This window comes from Marmota marmota, unplaced genomic scaffold, assembly GCF_001458135.2.
Source record: "Marmota marmota marmota unplaced genomic scaffold, marMar, whole genome shotgun sequence".
In the NCBI taxonomy this organism is placed as follows: Eukaryota; Metazoa; Chordata; class Mammalia; order Rodentia; family Sciuridae; genus Marmota; species Marmota marmota.
In genome coordinates, this window is record NW_026000261.1 from 5,132,196 (window position 1) to 5,154,020 (window position 21,825).

The 21,825-nt window shown below is 39.1% G+C and overlaps 1 protein-coding gene across 3 annotated transcripts in view; it reads right to left on the reverse strand.

The window, feature by feature from the left end:
- Tmem164 (transmembrane protein 164) overlaps nt 1-21,825 on the reverse strand; it is a 101,992-nt gene that overhangs the window by 51,372 nt on the left and 28,795 nt on the right. Inside the window, exon 4 of one of the 3 annotated variants that reach the window (XM_048796860.1) lies at nt 16,862-16,930. The exons of the other annotated variants lie outside the window; for them this stretch is intronic. Coding sequence (XP_048652817.1) covers nt 16,862-16,930 — 69 coding nt within the window. The remainder of the gene's footprint in view (nt 1-16,861; nt 16,931-21,825) is intronic. 3 annotated transcript variants of the gene reach the window in all.

Genomic DNA, 21,825 nt, shown 5'->3' on the forward strand with positions numbered 1-21,825 from the left:
TCTGAAAGGGCCACAGCAATGTTCTCCCCTGGCCTGGGTTACAGATTTCACCCTGACATCTAAGCCATGTCAAGTACAGAAGTATGAGAGGAAAGGCACTAAACTCCCAATTCCTCTTCAGCCCACACAGTCTGTGGTAGCCTCCTTCCATATTTTAATGCCTTCAAAGGACTTGAGCATCAGATGGCTTGATATAAAGGCCAACCTCACACTAGCACTAGAGCAAAGGCAAGGATAAAAGCCTCTGAGAGTTGGCTCTCATCCCGGTCAAAACAGCTCAAGGGCACTGGACCTACCCCATAGCCAGCCAAGCAGGGAGTCTGGTTAATCTTCTACTCCCTGGGGACCATTGCTTAAAGGCAGCCAATGGGCCAGGCAATCATTCCTGAGGCCTGCCTCCAACACCCCCTCCCGAACCACCACTAGTCTCATGACCTCTGTTAGGAGGTAGAGCCAGGTTCATGAATCTCTAAATCAAGGAAGGCAAATGTCACGTCTTCCTGGAGGCCACCAGAAATGAATGGTACTTGACCTGTACACCCTGGCACAAGTCATCTATATTCACTTCTCTTTCTACTTTGATTTGTTTCTTCTCTTCTGTTGTTTAGCTCTCCCATTCTCTATCTCTTCCCATGCTTGAAGCCTGATCTCAGATTCTCCATCAGCACTAAAATATGGCAAGTTCAGCCCTGCAGTAGTTCTTGGCTAATGCAAAACAGAAAGAATTTGCATAATTTTATTTGTATTACATATTTTTAGGAGAATCTTCTTTGGACCAATTGGGAAGGGACCCAGCAATCTGTATTTTTTTAAGTAATGGTGATTGAACCCAGGGGTGCTTAACACTGAGTCACATCCCCAGCCCTTTTATGTTTTATTTAGAGACAGGGTCTTGCTAAGTTGCTCAGGGCCTCACTAAGTTGCTGAGGCTGGCTTTGAACTTGTGATCCTCCTGCCTCAGCCTCCCAGGTCACTGGGATTACATGCATGTACCACTGCATCCAGCTAGAAATCTGTATTTTCATAAAGCTCCCTAAGGATATTTGGGTATATAAGTATTCAATTCATACTTGGAGAAGTACTATAGTAGGGCAGTTTCCAAATCTCTAAGTGACAGGTAAGGAAACTCAGGATAGTCTCACAAAGAAATGGAAAACAGCTCCCCAGCAAAATATATTGAGGATATTAACATAACTCATGTTCAAAACAACAGAAAGATAACAATAACAGTTGTAACAATAATAATAACTGCTAATACATATCATTCCTCTGCCAATCATTGGCCTAGGTAGTTTCTATGTACTAATTCTTATAATAACTCCATAAGATAGGTTTTACAATCCTCCTTTTACTCCTGAGGAAATTGAGAGACAGACAGGTTAAGTTTCTGGCACAATGTTTCTTACAGAGACAGGATATAAAACAGGCAATCTGGCACAAGTCAATGATCCTAACCATTGACCTATACTACCTCAATGTACACAGAAGCCCTTTATGGTATAGAGGGAACACTGACTTTAAAACTTGATTTACAAATGAATCAAATACATGATTAGTTTGACCTCCTGCTACTGAGACATCCTTTTTCACCCCTACCACATGTGCACAAATATGGAATATTCTAATTATATTGCCATGGGAACGAATTAGCACTTGAATCTTCATGACCTCCAACAGATGCCAGCCAATTCATGCAACAAGTATTCACTGAGCACCTACTATGTGTCACCTATTATCAACAAGGTCCAGGCAGTCCCTGCCTTCATACACCTTACAGTCTTAAATAAAACTCACTTCGAATACTGACTTCTAGGATTTTGAAGTGCTCAGAAATGAAAATATGGTTTAATTCAGAGTTCCAAGGACTCAAGTCCAGTACTATTAGTGTTTTCTTAGCCAAATGACAGGTTAAATGGGTTTTCCAATCTCATAGAACTTCATACAATACTAGTCACATAGTAGGTATTTATCAACTTACTGAGAGCTATTTCAGGAGAGCAATGACAACCAATGGATAGAATTAGAATGTCCTCCTGGCTACCCCTGAGAGTAAGGACACAGCTATAAATGGGTTGGAAAACAAGAGCCAAGCATTCATTACTGATAAATCAAATGCTACTTGTTAAAGACATCACCCACTGAAAAAGTCCTGAATAAAATATTTTTAAATTGTTTTTTAAAATCTATGAACTATCAAGAGCTAGGGGGTGTAGCCAAGTGATAGAGCACTTGCATAGCATTCAGGAAGCCCTGGCCTGTATCAATACAAACAACTCAAAGAAACAACAAATAATAACAAAGCCTATGAAATATCAATTATGTAAGAAATCTGCTGACTAGAGACTAAGTGAAATGGGAACCCAGAGAAATACGTTGGGTACTACATCATCCAGTATTCACCAAAAGATTTGCTAAGGCAGCTGAACTTAAGCTTCAATTTTTTATAGCCTAGTGGGGCATAGAAAATGGAAGACAAAACCCAAGATTTCCAAAGTGTCTAATAAAAGATGACCTCCACAAAAATGGGACCCCAAAGAGCTACACCTCAGTGCAAAGATGTACTAGAAATACAAATTGCTTCTGGAGGGTTAAGGAAAATCCATTCTTGGGGCTGGGGTGGCACAGCACTTGCCTTGCATGTGTGAGGCACTGGGTTCAATCCTTAGCACCATATAAAAATAAACAAATAAAATAAAGGTATTCTGTCCATCTACAACTACAAAAATATTTTTAAAATCCATTCTTGAGGGACTGGGGTTGTGGCTCAGTGGTGGAGCACTTGCCTGGCATATGTGAGGCACTGGGCTCGATTCTCAGCACCACATAAAAATAAATAAATAAACAAAATAAAGATATTACATCCATCTACAACTAAAAATATTTTTAAAAATCTATTCTTCAATCTTTGCACTGAGTTAGGCTAGTGGAGAGAGACCACAGTATCTGCCCAAAACACAGAACCACAAGCCAGCCTTCATATGGATTTGCAATCTGAATCTGCACTATTTGGGTAATTCAACAGCCTTAGGTTGAGAATTTCACTTAGCATGACTCCAGACTGGCAGCCCTCAAATACTTAGCAAGAACAAAGACAGATAAATATGCTCTAGAAGAATTCAACACTCAAATTATTAAAAAAAAAAAAGAAATAAGCAACTTATAGTAAAAACAATAATATTCACAACAAAACCTAAACAAGAAAAAAAACCAAGAATCATAGAAACAGTGTTTTAAAGACCTCAAATAATGCAATTATTACTTAAAGACTGTTTAATGTTTGAAAATTAAATAAAATTGAAATAAAAATTCAATTAATAAGTTTAACCGCTAATTAAGCACAAGAGATAATAACTGGATTACAAAACTGATGAAATTATCGAAAATGCATTAAGGAAGACAAAGAAGTGAAAAATATGAAAGAAAGATTAAGAAATGGGAAGACAGTAAGATGGACTTACAGATTTCGGTCATTCCAGAAGAAAAAAACAGAACAGAGGCAGTAGTTGAAAGTACCACATGTGAGAATGTTCAGAAATGCTATCAATGGACAGACTCAAGAAGCTCAAAGAGGGGTTGGAGCTCAGTGGTACAGCACATGCTTAGCATGTCGGGTTAAATATCCAGCAAGGGAAAAAAAAAGTCAAAGACTCTCAAATAGAAAAAAAATAAATCAATATTGAAATATATCAGTAAAATTGAAGAACACTATACACAAAGAGATCTTTAAAATGACCTGAAAATAAGAGACACTTTCAAAAGAGTGAAATTTAAGACTGACCACTGGCTTTCCAAAGCAGCAATGAAAGACAGAATACAGTAAAAATATATCTTCACTGTGCTTAGAGAAAAATAATTATGAGCCTAGATTTTATTTTTAAATTCAGTTAAAATATCATTCAAGAATGAAGCAGGAAGACAGACATTTTTAGATAAAAAACCACCAAAGGTTTGCCATTAGCAAACCATCACTAAAGAGATTCTTGAAGGATACACTTCTAGCAAGGGTAAAGTAACACCAGAAAGAAAGCCTGAAATGCAATGAAAATGTTAATTGTATCAGTTAGTTTTATTACAATGAAATGCCTTAGACAGACTGCTTTATAAAAAGAAGAGGTTTATTTTTGCTTTGCTTCTGGAGATGCAAGGTCTAACAGTCTCATTTGGCAATGGCCTTCTTGCTGGATGAGTCTCAAAGGAGCTCGGAGCATCGTGTGGCAAGAGACAGGGAGTGTGTTTGTGTGTCTAAACTTTATCTCTTTTCTTATGAACCCATCAAGACTCAGTCATGGGGCTACAATCTAATGGATTTACCTAACCCTAATCACTTTTCAAAGGCCCCACCTCTAAACACCATAGTCAGATTAAATTTCCTAAAACTTTGCAATGAGGATTAGATTTCAACATGAAGCCTTGGGAAGACTCTCCCAACCACACCCAGTCACTTAATAGCAGTGAGCAAATAAAGTAATAAATATGTAGGTAAATATAAATGTACCTTTATTATAAAAATATTAGTATCTTTTGATATTTTAAAAAGAAAAGCTAAAATGATACTAAATGATACTGTAGACAACATGAGCACACAAATTGAGGGTGGTGAATTAAATATTATAGGATTTACACATAAGAATGTGGTCGTGCTGGGTGCAGTGATGCACGCATGTAATCCCAGGGGCTTGGGAGACTGAGGCAGGAGAATCACGAGTTCAAAGCCAGCCTTGGCAAAAGCGAGGTGCTAAGCAACTCAGTGAGCCCTGTCTCCAAGTAAAATACAAAATAGGGCTGGGGATGTGGCTCAGTGGTTGAGTGCCCGCCCGAGTTCAATCACTGGTACCCACCCCCCAAAAAAGAATAAGATCATACCTCTACCTCATACTATATATATTCCTAGAGACTAAAAATGTATGTCAAAAGGGATTAAAAATACATCAATCCAAAAATTTATATATAAATGTTTATAAGTTGAATTATTCATAATAGCCTAAAAGTAGAAATAATCAAAATGTTCATTAACTGATGAATGAATAAAGAAATAATGTTATACCCATACAGGTGAATACTATTAATAAATAAAAAGGAATGACATTTTAATTGATGATACAACAGAGATGAACCTTGAAAATATGCTATGTGAAAGAAGCCAGATACAAAAGGACAAATATTATATGATTCCATTTGTATAAATTGCCCAAAACAGGCTCATCTACAGAAACAGAAATTTGATCAATTATTGCTTATAATTCTAGGGGACTATAAAATGAGAAGGAGATGATACTAAAGGGCACAGATTTCATTAGGTGCTGGTGAAAATGTTCTAAAATTTATTGTGGAAATGGCTGTATTCCTCTGCCAATCTACTAAAAGGCACTGAATTGTAAACCTTAAGTGAATTTTACACATATAATATAATTCATACAAAATTACACCTTAATAAAGCTATTATCAAAAAATTATTATAAGGTCCTTTTATTATTTGGGAAAAAGTAAAGACTGATTTTAGTCTTGGGTACTTATGTAAACATTGGTAGTATAACCACTAAAAAAATAATTGAAACAGAGAGTACAGCTGGGCATGGTGGCACATACCTGTAATCTCAGTTACTTGGGAAGCAAAAAGCAAGAGCATAAAATGTTCGAGGCCAGACTGAGCAACTTAGGCCCTGTCACGATAGATAGATAGATAGGGCTGGGGATATAGCTCAGTGGTACAGTGCCCCTGGATTCAATCCCTAGTGCCAAAACAAGAAAAAAAAATCTATGAATGAGTATGTAACTTCTACATATTCAGAGTAAAATAGAATGAGAAGAAAATACTCACTGAATCAGAAAAATTAAAAGTACAAGAAAGAGAGAAGGACAAAATACTCCAACTTGGAGTTTGCAACCTGATGTGGCAATTCAAGTGACACACAGCAGTCACACATGTGCTGAGAAGTAGGCTCTTCTGTATAGGCTGGTATTTGAAAGGAGTAGGGTCTCAATCTCTCCTCAATCTTCTTCATTCAGAGTCCAGAGGGAAAAAAAATCCTATGTATTGCTTAGGACATCCAAGAAAATACCAACTTTCAAGAAGACATCCTCCTTTTGATCACCAAATATATTTCTCAAACTAGTTGAGACATATAGTTCTTGGATTCTAAAGAAAAACAGGCAATTCTGTTGTGGAGAGGTCATCTGAAATATGGTGCTCATGCTAGTTTGAACTAAGAGTGAAATGGGAACATATCTTTAGTAGATCAGAAGTGACTTGTGCAGATAGAGGGCCCAGTGTATGAATGCCTGGGAAGCTTTCATAAGAGCCATGATTACAACTGATGTACCTCACCATAAAGAGGGTTCCTGGCCTTCTTTCTAGGGCAGCCTAGTGTTAGAAGATACATATTGGTGCTGTGGTTATTCCATCTCTTGGAGCTCATTGATGGAAATACTGTCCCTCTGCTGACTAGGGAAGGTGGAGCTCTTCCAATTCTGGCTGGAAACTGGAGGGCCTAGCGTTACCTCTGCCCTGGACTCCCTGTTCATTTTTTCCCCTCCTGCACTGGCACTGTGAGGAAGAGGAAGTAAAATTAAAACATATCTGGGAAAAAGAAAAGAAAAACTTACCAAATAAACAAGTATACCTGGAATGAATATTCTTGCCTAAAGTTCTACTCATTTAAAGGACAAAGACTCTGTTTTGGGTTCCATGCTTAAAGTAGAAAGTTTCATTTTCAACTGCACTAAGACACCTTGCGGGGATAATGTTCCAGATGGTATTTTCTCATGACAGCTCTGGCCATTGGATCTGCCAATGGTACTTCTTGGGCCCTGCTCCACAAGAAAAGCTGTCATCCTCTTGCTTAAGCCTGGAAATGGAAGAGAGCCCATCCCTTTGGCCTAAGTCACAGTTAACCTTTGTCTAGCTTGAAGACTGCAAAACAGCAGTTATATACAGTGATTGTAGTACCAGGTACAAACAGTAGTGCCTAATTCTTTCAGCACCATATAGATGACCTATAATTCGACCTTCTTTCTAATCCATGTAGAACCTTGCATCCTGCTCCTCAAAACACACAGACACACAGACACACACACACACACACACACACACACACACTATACTGCAGATCCTCAAAGCCCTCCTCATGGATTCCTATATTTCCAATATTTGTGTTTATCTGTGGGCCTCAGGAAAATGGATGTGGAGACCAGTAGTTAATGTCTACTTGGAAAAGAATCTTGGAAGGCTAAGGCCATAGATAAGCCTCTTCAGGCAAAGCAAAGCATAGACTCAGCAGATGTACAAATTGTGGCTGGAGCCAATAGTCTGTAACTGCCCTGGGGTTGAAGTTTCCTGTTGCTTTGAGACCCACTGCCTTCAGTGGAGGGGAGAGGTGTACTGTCTAGTGATCTGCAAGGTGAAGAGGCAGGATCGCCCACTCTTCAATCAGCCCTATCTGCACCTATGGGATGGCCCCCAAAGGCAGCCTGTGAGCCTGGCCAAAAGCAGAGAGTAGCCAGATAGCTTCTAGGAGATTCACTTTCTTCCCTTCTTCTCTATCCATAAACCAAATGGCTGCATGTTAAGTTGCTGCCTTCTTAGAAAAACATACTTCTGGTCCAGATGAGCATATTCAGACTCCTAAACCCCCTCCCCTGCCACTGCCATTTTAAGCCAACATAATTTACAATTCCCAGAAATGCCTGAGAAGCAGTGTATGCACTTCTGGTGCCAAGCCTGGCCGGTTTTACAGATTTTCATTTAGCAGGTGTCTGTTGCTAAATCAGTAGCAGCTGCTAATTGCTTTTCCTCCCTCAAACCCTCAGACAGAATGAAACATCTGGTGTTCTCTCACTTTGGGTTAAAATCAGATACCTTATCATTTCTCCTCTGGGTTTCATTTTTATTAAAAAGCTTTCAGCTGATGCCTGGAACAGGCCATTCCAGAGCAAGGGGAATTTCTAAGGACAACACAACAGAGGGAGACTGCTTCATTCCCCCAAACTCCATGCCAAATACAGAGCTGCTCATGCCATTCCTCATACAGCGAGGAGCCTAGGGCTTCATCTCCTGAGCCAGGACCCTGAGGCTCCCAGCTTTTCCATTATAGTGCTCTTTCCTGCCCTATATAGCTTCTAGCATTTGCAACCCCACCCTAAACAACTCTTCTATCCTCCAGGGAAGGAGGAAAGCCTTTCAATATGCACTTTCTTCTATCAGGATGACCAGGAACCTCAAGGGGAATAAAACCATGCACAGTGAAGGGAAATTATAGGGATCCCATCAATTATACTTCCACTTCCCAATTGATACCAATATTCTCTTTTAGCTTTTTGAGCCACTTTGGAAAAAAAATTGCCCACAGTGTTATTTCTAAAAACAAAAAACAAACAAACAAACAAACAAACAAAACCCTTTGCTGGGCTCCAAATCTGCCTCTTGATTCTAAGTAAAAATCATCAATAGTAATTTAATTTGTATAGTAACCCAAATGTTTTTGGTTCTATTTTGAAATAAGGTATTATAGGTATACATGATTGCTCTATTTCATTCCCTAGTATTACCCTCTCCCTGATCCTCTTCCTCTAGTCTATTGGTTTTCCTTCTATTAATTTATTTTTTAAATTGATCTATTAGCCATGTGGCACATGCCTGTAATCCCACAGACTTGGGAGACTGAGGAAGGAGGATTACAAGTTCAAAGCCAGCCTCAGTAACTTAGCAAGGCCCTAAGCAACTTGGTAAGACCATGTCTCAAATTTTTAAAAAGGGTTGAGGATGTGGTTCAGTGGTTAAGCGCTGCTGGGTTTAATCCAGTACCAAAAATTTTTGTAAATGTTAAAAATTGGTTCATTATAGTTATATATAAAAGTAGAATTCATTGACATACATGCCACATAGCACAGTTTGGTTGATTTCATTCCATGATTTCCCCCCTTTCCCATTTCTCCTCCCCCAACCTCAATGCCCTTCCTCTACTCTTTATTTTATTAAATAATCTTAGCTAATCTTTACTAAACATTTACTGTGTATCAAGTATTAATTTTTATTAATTATTGTAGGTATGATCACAGTATTGTGATATGTGTGTCCTTACATTTTAGAGATACATAATAAAACATTAAAATTAAAATGACATGAGATATCCTTCAAAATAATCCAGGAATGGGTATTTGGGTTGGGGAGTTGGGTTTCAGGTGGAGTGAGTTATACTAACTAAACAGAAGATGGACCGTGAGTTGACAATTGATGAAACCAAGTGATAGAAGCATTTTGGTACATTTTCTGTGCATTTGCATATATTTATAATTTTTTAAAAATATTTTTTAGTTGTCAATGGACTTTTATATATTTATTTTTATTTATTTATATACGGTGCTGAGACTCGAACCCAATGCCTCACACAAGGTAGGCAAGCGCTCTTGCACTGAGCTACAACCCCAGCCCATATTTATAATTTTTGATAGTAGAAAGGCTTCAAATGCAAAGTAATGATAAGGATACAGAAATGTTAAACACTCCAACTATATCATTACATGCTGTATACATGCAGTGAAATATCAATGTACCTGATAAATATGTATGATTATGTGTTAATCAAAAAAAATTTTAATGGAAATGTTCACTACCCTGATTTAATCATTATACACTATATACATGTGATCAAATTATCACGCTGTACTCCATAAGTTGGTATAATTATCCTATTCAGCACTTAAGTGGCAGGGAAGGTAGGAAGAGCACTGGTCTGGGAGTCAGAAGATCTGAATGCTAATCTGACATCTGTCACTTGCTGGCTAAACAATCTGTTAAGGTTGGATAAATGTCCCCAGAAAGTTCATATGTTGAAGGCTTAGTCAACCTATGGCATTACTGAGAGGTGGCAGAACCCTTAAGAGGTAGGACCTAGTGGAAGGCAGTTAGGTCATTGGGAGTGTGCCCTTGGAGGGGATGTTGGGACTCCAGCCCCTCCTTTCTCTATTTCCTGGCTACCATGAGGTGAATAGGACTCTTTTGACATGTGCTCCCTTTGCCATGACATACAGGGCTGCCAAAGGCTTAAAGCAATGGGAACATGCACTGAAACCATGAGCAAAAATAAATCTTTTCTCATTTTTAGTTGATTATCTTGGGTATTTTGTCATAGTCATGGAAAGCTGACTAACACATGACATTAGGATAGTCATTCCCTCTTTCTAAGCCTTATCATGTGTACACTATATCACTCATTTGGTCTTCCTTCAATCTTACTTTTCAGCCCTTCTTAAACTTTCAGATGCATACCAATCCTCAGGAGATCTTGTTAAAGTGCAAACTCTCATTCTGTAGGTCTGAGATGGGACCTGAGATTCTAAATTACTAACAAGCCCCAGGGGAGGCCTGTGTACTACACTTTGAATTGCAAGGACTCACTCAGGGTACAGCGGGGAAGGCAGGGGTGGTATCATGGCAAGAGAATAGACTTCAAAAAAAAAAAAAAAAAGCTTCTAATTTGTAACTATACCACTCACTTGTTAAAGGCCTGTGGATGAATTATTTAACATCTCTGGGCCTCAGTTTCCTCCCTCTATACAAATGAGACTGGCTTGCATTTCAGGGTTACTGTGAGAATTACCTGAGCTAACAGAAGCAATTAATTTAGCTCAGTTCTATGCACATGAGTAGACTTTTAGTATATGGTTCAAATTATCACAAATGTACCTTCTATGCTCTCCCCCTATTAAAAAAAAATCCTAAAACTTCAAATATTCCCATGCCAAACCTGTTGTATATGTTATTTTACCTATTCTTATAAAGTGAATTTTTGTGTCTTCTAAAGATTCATATATTGAAATATTAGGAGTTGGGGCCTTTGTGATATAATTAGGTTTTTAGATGAGCTCACAAAGGTGAGGCCACCATGATGGGATTTGTTAGTTTAGATACAGAATGTTCCCCAAAGATTCATGTATTAAAGACTTGGTCATCAGCCTATAAACATTTAGGAAGTAAAGCCTAGTGGAAGGTCACTGAGGAGTATACCACTGAATGGGACCAGAACCCCATCATCTCTCTCTTTCTGATTCCTAGATGCCATGAGATGAGCAGTCTTGCTCTGTCAAGTGTTTCCCCACCATGATGCTTTCTCTGGCCTAAAGCAATGGGGCCAAGCAACCATCAACTGAGACCTCTGAAACCATGAGCCAAATTAAATTTCCTTCCTTATAAGTTGATTATCACAGATATTTTGTCTCCATGATAGAAAACTGACTAACACAGGATTAGAGCCCTTATATTAAGAAATCCCAGAAAACTTGCTTTCTCTTCCTCTATCCCACCATATCAAGACAATTTGAAGGGCCCTGAAACTCCATAGAGAGCCCTTGCCATGCTAACACTCTGATCTCAGACTTACAGCCTCCAAAATTTAAGAAGGTTTTGTTTGAGACATCCAGTCTATGGCATTTTGTTATGGCAGCTTGAGCTATTACTCCTACTAGAGTGTACCAACTATATCAAAAGGATTTGTTGAGCTGCTTCTGTATGGCCATCCTGAAGTATGACTTTATTTCGCTGTAATACACTCATGGCAATACAGTGTCACTGTATTTAACAGAAACTCCTAGCTTTGCCTATTCTTTTAAATACGTTTAATATTCCCTATTTTAATTTGAGCAAAGCTGGCTCGAACCCCTGAAGCTTCATGATGCCTTCCTAGGGAAGAAGTAACATTTTCTCAGCCTACGTAATTTCATACTCATACAGGTACCTCCATATTAAGCATATTATGCGACCCTAGTTCCCTAACTACAAACATTTATTAAAGATGACTGAAGAGGGCTGGGGCTGTAGCTCAGTGGCGGAGTGCTTGCCTGACATATATGAGGCATTGGGTTCGATCTTCACCATCACATAAAAATAAACAAACAAAATAAAGGTATTGTGTCCATTTACAACTAAAAATACTTAAAAAAAAAAAAAAGGTGACTAAAGAAACCTCCTCAATCCAATAAGGTCGTCCACAAAAAACCCACAGCTAAAATCATACTTAATGGTGATAGACTGAATATTTCTCTCCTAAAATGAGGAACGAGACAGGAATACCTGTTTGTGCCACTTCTAGTCTAGACAGGACAACTGGGCAAGAAAATAAATAAAAAGCTCCCAGATTGGAAAGGAGTAAGTGAAACTACCTCTATTCATAGGTGACATGTCCTTATATCTAGAAAATTCTCATAAATGCACATATAAAATACATATTAGATCATAATAAGTGAGTTCTGAAAGGTGAAAGTATAGATCAATAAAGAAAATGAATTGTATTTCCACAGAATAGCAATGAACAATCCAAAAATGAAGTTCAAAAACCACTTCCATTAATAATACCATCAAAAAAATAAAATGCTTAGGTATAAAGTTAACAAAAGAAGTGTACCAGCTAGACTGTGAAAACTATGAACATTGTTGATAGTTAAAGGAGCACTGAGTAATTAGACAAACATCTTGTGTTCATGGATGGGAAGACTTAATATTGTTAAGATGGCAATATTCCATAAATTAATCTGCATTCAATGCAATCCCTATCAAAATCCCAGTTGGTTGCATTAGAGAATTACATTATGATTCTGAAATAAGTATGGAAATGCAAGGGTCTTTAAAAGTCAAAACAATCTTGAAAAAGATGAAGAAATTTGGAGAACTCATACCTTAGTTTCAAAACTTTCTATAAAGCTACAGCAATCAAGACAGTGTGGTCTTCACAATAGGGACAGCACTCAGCGTTTAGAAATAACCCCTTACATTTATTTTCATTGATTTTTGACAAGGATGTCAAGATATTTCTGTGGGGAAGGTATAATTGTTTCAACAATAGTACAGAGACAACCAGATATTCATATGCAGAAAAAGTTAATTTGGATCCCTTCCTCATACTATGTACAAAAATTAACCAAAGAAGGATCATAGACCTAAAATGTAGGCTTTAACCCTGTGAAACTCTTGGAAGGAATGTCTTCATGACTTTACGTTAGGCAATAGTTTCTTAGATGTTACACCAAAAGCACAAGCTATCAAATAAAATGAGACTTTTTTAGAGAAATGAGACTTCAAAAAATATTTAAAGTGTACTTCAAAAGATAGCATTATGAAAATACAACTGGGTATGATGGCTCACACCAGGGACTCTGGAGCCCGAGGCAGGAGGATCTTAAGTTTGAGACCAGCCGCAGCAACTTAGCAAGGCTCTAAGTAACTTAGTGAGACTCTGTCTCAAAAAAAATAAGGGCTTGGGATGTGGCTCAGTGGTTAAGTGCCTCTGGGTTCAATCCCTGGTGGAAGGAAGGAAGGAAGGAAGGAAGGAAGGAAGGAAGGAAGGAAGGAAGGAAGGAAGGAAGGGCAAAGACAACCCACACAATGGTAGAAAATATTTCACATCATATATCTGATAAGGGCCTAATATCCAGAAAGAATTCTTAAAATTGAACAATTTAAAATTAAAACAACTAAAATATGGATAAATATTTTTTTAATTCCTCAAAATTCATACAAAGGGCTGGCAAGTACATGAAAAGGTGTTTAACATCATTAGTTATCAGAGAAACAAGAATCAAAACCACAATGAAAGACCACATCATACCCTCTAGGATGGTTATAATAGAGAAGACAAGTGTTGGTAAGGGTGTGAAGAACTTAGAACCCTCATACACTGCTGAAGAGGTTTTAAAATGAATAGTCACTCTGGAAAATCATCTGGCAGTTTCTCGAAACCTTATACACAGAATTACTGTATGCCACAGCAATTCCACTTCTAGAGGCATACCCCAACCAGATACTACAATAAACACTTTTATACTAATGTTCACTGCAGCATTACTGACACCAGCAAAAAAGGTAGAAACAACTCAAATGTCCACCAACGGATGAGTGGCTAAACAAAATGCGGTATATTATACAAAAAAGTACTATTCAGTCTTAAAAAATAAATGAAGTACTCATTTATACCACAGCATGGACAGTCCTTGAAAACACTATGCTAAGTCAAATAAGTCAGTCACCAAAAGGCACATATTGTAGCATTCCATTTACATGAAATGTCTGGAATAGATAAAACTATAAAGACAGAAAGGAGATTAGTAGACGCCAGAGGTTGGAGAGGGGAAAATGGACATTGAGTACTAATGGGTACTGGGCTTCTTTTGGGGTAGGTGATAAAAGGCTAATGTTAAGAAGCATGGATGGTACCCAACACTGAAAATACTAAAATCCACTGAATTATATACTTTAAAAGGATAAGTTTATCATGTGTAAATTGAATCTCAGTTAAATCTACTTTTCCAAACAAAGGAACTGAATAAAGAAAGAACAAGGACAAGGACTTGTTTGTATAGTGCTTTTAACTTTTCAAAGCTCTTTGTTCTTTCTTTCATCACCTCTGTTCTTTTTGCACTATGCCCTATCTGAGAGAGAAGATATTACTAGTCCTATTTGACAATCTGATGTTTGATAAGGTGAAATTAACTCATTCAAAGCCCCATACAAAGTATAGAGCAGAGTTGTGCTGGCTGCACATTGGAATTGCCTGGGGTGCTTTTGCATAAATGTGTAAGTGTTGAAAGCTGCTCTGGGATTCAAATTGTGCAACCAGGGCTGAGAACCACTGGTCCACAGATGGAAGAATGAAAGCACTCACAAGATAAGGCTTTAATTACATAAAGAAGCATTGCTTGGGGTACTGGCTCAAGGTGAAAAGACTCCACTACTGCCATTCTCTAAACGGGCTAAGGAGCTTGGGCCTACTGACAAACACAAGAGGTCTGGACAGTTTATTTTAATCACAAACAAAATGAAACAGGAGTGGGCCTAATTCACCTGTCAGGAGGGAGGAGAGAGGGCAGGCCAGTTTCCTAATCAAACAGGCTGTCTCTGAAACCTAGGCAAAATACAAAGGCAGTGTTGGTCAATGTGGACAAGAAAGCCTGCCAGGGAATTTTAATCTCACTCAGCAAGGCTAATTCAGAAACAAAGCCCCCTTCATGTCACTGCACAGATCAGGGAGTTAGGGCCAAATCTCTGAAAAATAACATCAAAAAGGGCATGCCAACTCTTGGGTGTGATGTCGCACGCCTATGATCCTAGCAACTCAGGAGGCTAAGACAGGAGAATCACAAGTTCGAGGTCAGCTTCAGCAACTTATCAAGGACTTGACTCAACAAATAAAAGGGACTGGGATATATTTCAGTAGTAGAGCACCCATGAGTTCAGTTCCCAGAATGTATATGGGGGGTGGGGGTTGTTGAGAGCCACAGCCGAATGGGCCCCAGCAAACTTCCAGCTGCCAGCAAACTTCCAGCTGCCAGCTGATGATTGGCTCACAGCAGCCCCCAGCAAACTTCTAGCTGCCAACTGATTGGCTCCTCTGCGGTGAGGAGCTGTTTCCCGGCCCTTTCAGACCAGGGAGCTGCTCATTGGGGGACTTTTTTGGCTCTGCCTACACGACCCAGCCAATCGGCCTCAAGAGCAGGAGGAGTGGGGGAGGTTGAGAGGCTTGTGGGAAGCCGGTGGTGGCAGTTGGGCTATGAAGGTTTTTCCTGAGGAGCTGTTTTGTTTGGCGTGTGTGGTTCTAAAAATAAAGTTTGTTTCTTTTGACAAATGGCTCCTGAATTGTGCCCAGCCAGACTGCAGGCAGGGGGTGTCAGTTGAATCTCTCTCAAAATAACTTAGATAATATTAGTAATCATTGAAAACAGGAGAATTTGATGCTTATTGATCACTTAACCATGTGCCAGGCATTGGTGCATGTAATGTATGCATACATGTAATGGCATATGGTAATCTGGTAACACTTTACCTCCATTCAGTGGAGTGCCATTTTACAGATAAACAAATAAGGTCAGCAAGGCAAACCTTACCCAAGGTCACATGGCTAGCCACAGAGGAGCCAGGCATTAAATCACAAGCTGGCTCCAGCGTTGGCACTTTTGACCAATACATTGTATTCAGTCTATTTAAAAAAAAAAAAAAACAGTTGTAGATGGATACAATACCTTTATTTTGCTTATTTATTTTTAGGTAGTGCTGAGGATTGAACCCAGGGCCTCACATACGCTAGGCAAGTGCTCTACCACTGAACTATGGCTTCAGCCCACTATATTCACTCTTAACATCTATGCAGAGACAAAAAGGCTTCTAAAACATTTAGTACACAATGTAACAGTCATTACTGCTTTACAATATCTGTGTTTTTTTATATTTTCTATTGTTTTGTATTATGAACATATCACATTTATAAGGAAAAGATACATACATTTAAAAGAAAAAAGGCACAAAAGCCTCTTGATTTATGTTGTTTTTCAATGGGTAGAAAAATAACCACCTTAGATTAGTGATTTTAGGTTTTGTGTTTATATTTTTGGGGGGGGGTATTTCACACATTTTCAACAGTAAATGTCTTTTGTTGTAATCAGGAAAATAGAATTATTTTAAGTGGTTAAAAAAAATTCACCTGGAAGAGAATATCATCTATCACCTCTCTGTCTTCATACCCAAGATCTCAGGACATATATGACAGGGGTACCCAGAATTTCCCTGAACAATAATGGAGGTCTCAGTTAGCTGATGAATGTATCTATCTTATATCTGAATATCTACCATGTACTAGGTGGGCAGTCACAAAGCAAAAGATACTGTACTCACCCACAGCGAACAGATATGAAGCCAAAGAGAGAACTTAGGGGATAGGCTGAATGTATTGTCCAACCAAACTATGAAATCCTAGCAGCTAGTAGAAAAACACTGATGCTCAGAAATGTTCAGATTTTGGACCATTTTGACTTTGAGATTTTTGGATCAGGGATGATCACCCTGTATTGCCATAACTTCTCAGGCATTTATACCTTCTCTAACCTGCAAGTTCCTTGAGGGCCAGGAATGCTCCTTGGCTGTTATTTCAGTCCTGTGATACACAGCACAATCCTTGACAAAAAAAAAAAAAAAGTACTCAAAATGAACCTGTAGATTGACTGGTGTGCTCCAGGTTGGGTTCCTGAAGGATGCAGGACCTCTACCACCCTCACAGCTTAATCTTAAAATATAAGTAGTAATTAGACAAATTTGAGGGTAATCCCTAGAATGTGGTTTGAACCAGGAGCCCCAAACTCTTCTTAAGACTTCCACATCCTTGGACACATTGTACTCATCTGATCAGATACACACTACCCTTTGTAGAAGGCTAGGAAACTATTTTGCCTTAAATCAATTCTTCAGAAAGTTAAGGCTTCTTAAAAACAAGCTTTTTATGTTTTAAGTACCCTCAGAAAAGCAAAGGGACATTCTGTCCCCAGTTCATGTCCAAACTTTAAACTATAACTTTTTAAAATAGCTCAATTTGCCGGTCACAGAAATAACTCTCTAGGTCAATTAGCACATTTCAATGTGCCAATTAGCATCAAGTGATATTCTCAAGCTATTTGCATTAGTGACAGCAAAGTTTTCCCAGCAGCACACATGGGGACAAGGTGTGCCAACAGCACTGCATCCCAAGAACATCAGAGATGATTTTCATGAGTATTACTAACCTCCCTCCACTGGGTCTGAGAGTTAGGAACATTAAAAAAAAACCATCCAACTGAGAAAAAAGGACTGGGCAGAAGAGGAGGGGTAGTAAAGGGATAAAAAAGAACAAATGTAATAGATCGACACGGGTATACAAATAATGGGCAATTTTGATAATGAGATAATAACATACTGCAGGCTTTGGGCCTTGAAGAAGAAAGGAGCCTGATGAAAAGAATCATTATCACTCTTCTTCTTATAATTCTAGGAGAAGAAAAATGACTACAAACACAAATGCAGGTCAGGCTAGTGTCTTGGGTCTGGGAAGGGGGCTGATAACACTGTATTTAAGTTTCTTGCTCAGAACACTCTGCATTCAGAAGAAAACGACATGGGGGTCAGATGGCAAATGAGGCAAAAGGCAGTGGGCTGCAAATACAGCATAGGCCTAGCACTTCATTCCTGAGCCAGATTACCAGCTCTACAAGGTGAGACTTGTAACTAAAAATCTAAGATGGGTAATCTATTCGGCTCCCCTCTCTTAGCTTTCACTATTTTTCAAGAAGTTAGTTTGGCCTGGACTAGATGATCCTGTTTGCAAAGTTACAGGCACAGATAAGGAACCCAGCATCACCATCAGGATAAATGGCTATAACAAGGAATTTGCAAAGTAGACAGTGCTTCTATTCTCCAAGCTATGAACTACTGACAGGCTGGGAAAGGGGATCTTAAATTCAGATCCATGGACAGGCTTGCAGCAGGAAGGGGGACAAGAAGGAGAGGTGGCAGTCTTTGTCCCTCCTGATATTGTATACAAAATTAAGTGTTTGTGGGCTGGGGGTATGGCTCAGTGGTAGAAAGCTTGCCTAGCATGTGAAGCCCTGGATTTGATCCAGGGGCTCACATGAAGACACACGCAAAAAAACTGTGTTTGTGCCTTTGGAAGGGAAGAGGCTCTTTAGTTCTCTTTGGGTTCTCTTTAATTCTCTTAAGCATCTTGCCTCACCAACATGCAAACTCACTCTGAATCTCAGTCACAGAACAGGGAAAGAGCTCTGAAGTCCTGAGTCAGGGGACTTGTATTCCAGGTGCACCCACCCTACCTCCTTCAGCAAGTTATTCATCCCCCTAATTTCTCCTCTGGAAGATAAGATTAAATTAGACAAACTTTGAGCTCCCTGCAAATCTACTAATCAATATTTCCATGATGTGTTTGTACTTCTTCCTTCCAAGAAACAAGAGGACATACTGCTGGAAGTTACTTTTAATATACTTCATCTGAAGCCAGAAAATGATCCCACCCCACCATGATCCTGGCTATGACAAACACTTACTTGTAATGGGGGCCATTGGAATGACCTCCTTCTAGGGCATCAGCTTTGAAAATGGTCTACTAGAAGGAACTGAAACTTAGGCATTTTCTAGCTGGTCTGCAAATTCTGGTGCCAATGGGTCACAGGGTGGAATAGCACACATGGAAATTCACTGATGACCCCAAATTCTTAGCTGACTATGACCATTACATCCAACTCCCTCTTATTCTGTCTTCATGTATGTGAATGTATGTATGTCAATGGTATTGGCACACACACTAATAAGTTCATTCTATTTTTCTTATTTCCTCATATTTATTAATGAAGAAAAAAGGATTAAAAAGATAAAAGGCCAAGAAGGAAAAAGCCAAAGAAAAGTCAAAGCTGGCTTCCTGCCTAATTGAATCATCAGGTTGAAGAAAGACTTTCCAATCTTCCTGTGTCTTGTACCAAATCAATCTGAGCTCAAGTAAAGAGTTGCAAAGCAAACAGCCTTAACGGCCAAAGTGTTTCAAGAGGGGTCACAACAATCTAAACCAGACCAAAACTAACTGCAATGACACATTTAAATGGAGATATCTCAAGTTTTGCTTGCTTTCATCTTAGAAAAAGAGCATAAAGATTTACCAGAGTAACTAGAATCCCTAGTTAAGAGCCCATCAAAGAAGTTTTGGTGTCAAGGAAAGTTACCTGAACCTGCTTAATAAGCCAGTTGTCTATAGCTTGACATTTATTTTGAAAGTGTTAGCTGTTAATGTAACAAATATAACAGCACATCTGCCATGAGAGAGGAGAAAAGGGGAGAGGGAGAGAGAAGAGAGAATGAGAGAAGGAAAGCATAGGGAGACGGGGGAGAAACAGTGATCTCTGTGCAGGGTAGTACAGGTGCTCTGGGCTGAAGTGCATACCCACGAAATTCATACATTGAAGTCCTAACCCCCAGCACCTTAGAATGTGAATGTACTGAGACAGGGCCTTCAAGGAAGGGATTAAGTTAAAAGGAGGTTATCAGAATCGGCCCTAATCCAGTTTTATGGATGTTCTTGTAAGAGTCAATTTGGCCACACAAAGAGTCACTATGGGTATGCATGCAGGGAGATGATGACCATGTAAAAAGGCCACAGGGCTTCCATCTGCCAGCCGGAGAGGCCTCAAAAGAAGTCAATCCTGCTGGCATCTTGATCTTGTGGATAACAACAGTACCTTGCCTCATAAGTCTATTTTAAGGATTAAGTAAATTAATCTGTGTAAAACACAACAGTACCTAGCACAGCATAAGCATTCAAGAAGTGGCAGCTGACAATGCTGCTGCTGTGATTAATAAAGGGCCTAAGAAAACATTAGCAGACCTGGTGTGAAACATACAGTTCATATAAAATGCTGACTGAATGAAAACCTTACCATTAGCTTCCTAAATGACCCTGGGTACATAACTGGGCCCTTTGTGGTCTTATGCTTACACAACAGGAAGCATAACTTCTTGCTTATGCTCAATGGTTCTTCAAGGAAAATGGTATTTGTTTTTCACTGGGGAAAGGTCCACTAGAAATAGAGTTCAAAGTGGCCTGTCTAGAGCACCATATGCACTCCAAAGGATGTCCACCAGATGACAGAGACTATTTAGCCAGAATTGTAGGCTGGAAGCACTCAGACTCAGAATCACTGGCTCTACTAGTCCAGGGAGAGGTTTTCTGATGTGCCTCCTTTTCCTGGAATCTTATGAAACTGCTAAAAATGGAGAAAGCAGCTCTCTATGTGCTGACCTCTCAATCTCCTGAGAAAAGGGACACAAGGTGGGCAGAGAGATAAGAAAACATGGCAGGTCACCTCTACAGGCAGAGAGTAACTTCTGCTCCAACATTGTTCCATGTCCCTGAGTCAGTAAGGAATGATGCTGTGGCATGTCAAAGTAGCCACATATTTTAAAGTATAGATTTATATTGTCAATTTAGATTATTTATAATATCATTCTTTGATATTATCCACTCTGGAACTAAGACCAAAGCAGGAGTGTTTTTATTGGCAGTGCCGGGGATGGGGCCAAGGCTTCATGTATACTAGGGAAGAGGTCTACCACTGAGCCTTAACCCCAGCCCTCCAGCTTCAGTTTTGAAGAAGAGTCTGGAAGTAACTTCTATGGGCATTAAGTTTCAGAGCCACTGTAAAAAAAAAAATCAGTGGCCTTCAACTCAGGCTTTGAGTTAGAATGAACTAGAATACTTCTGAAAACACAATACTCAAGCTTTGTCACAGATCATGAACTTAGACGCTCCAAGGTAGGGCAGGGCATCAGTGTTGTTTGTTTTTCTACCAGTTTGTTTGTTATTTTATTTTATATTTAATTGACAAAAAGTTGTCTACACTTATGGGTAGACAATGTGGTGTATTATAATTAAGGGGTAAAATGTGATGATGCTTTGATATATGTTTACACTGTGGAATGATGAAACCAAGCTAATTAAATTAAGTGACCCCAGGGCCTGGGGAGGGTTCAAAATCATTGCTTTAAGATGAATGCTTCCCATTTTAATTTCTGCTGATGTATAATATGCAGCTGGAAAAGTACAGTATCATAGGGGTGTATGTATCTACGGGGAGGGGATGATTACAAAGTAAATCTGTGGTTTGAAGATCAAAAGTTCACGCACTGCTTCTAACTCTGCCACTTAGACTTTATGTGACTCTCTCAATGTCAGTTTCTTCCTCTGTAAAACAAGAAACCAACATACTTGCCCTGTCTATGTCATACAACTGTCATGTGAGAAAGCCTTATAAAGTGCTATCCAAAAGGCAAGCTTATGATTTCAAGAATTAAACTTTTGGGACTGGGGATGTGGCTCAAGCGGTAGCGCGCTCTCCTGGCATGCCTGCGGCCCGGGTTCAATCCTCAGCACCACATACAAAGAAAGATGTTGTGTCCGCCAAATACTAAAAAATAAATATTAAAATTCTCTCTCTCTCTCCCTCTCTCTCCCTCTCTCTTAAAAAAAAAAAAAAAAAAAT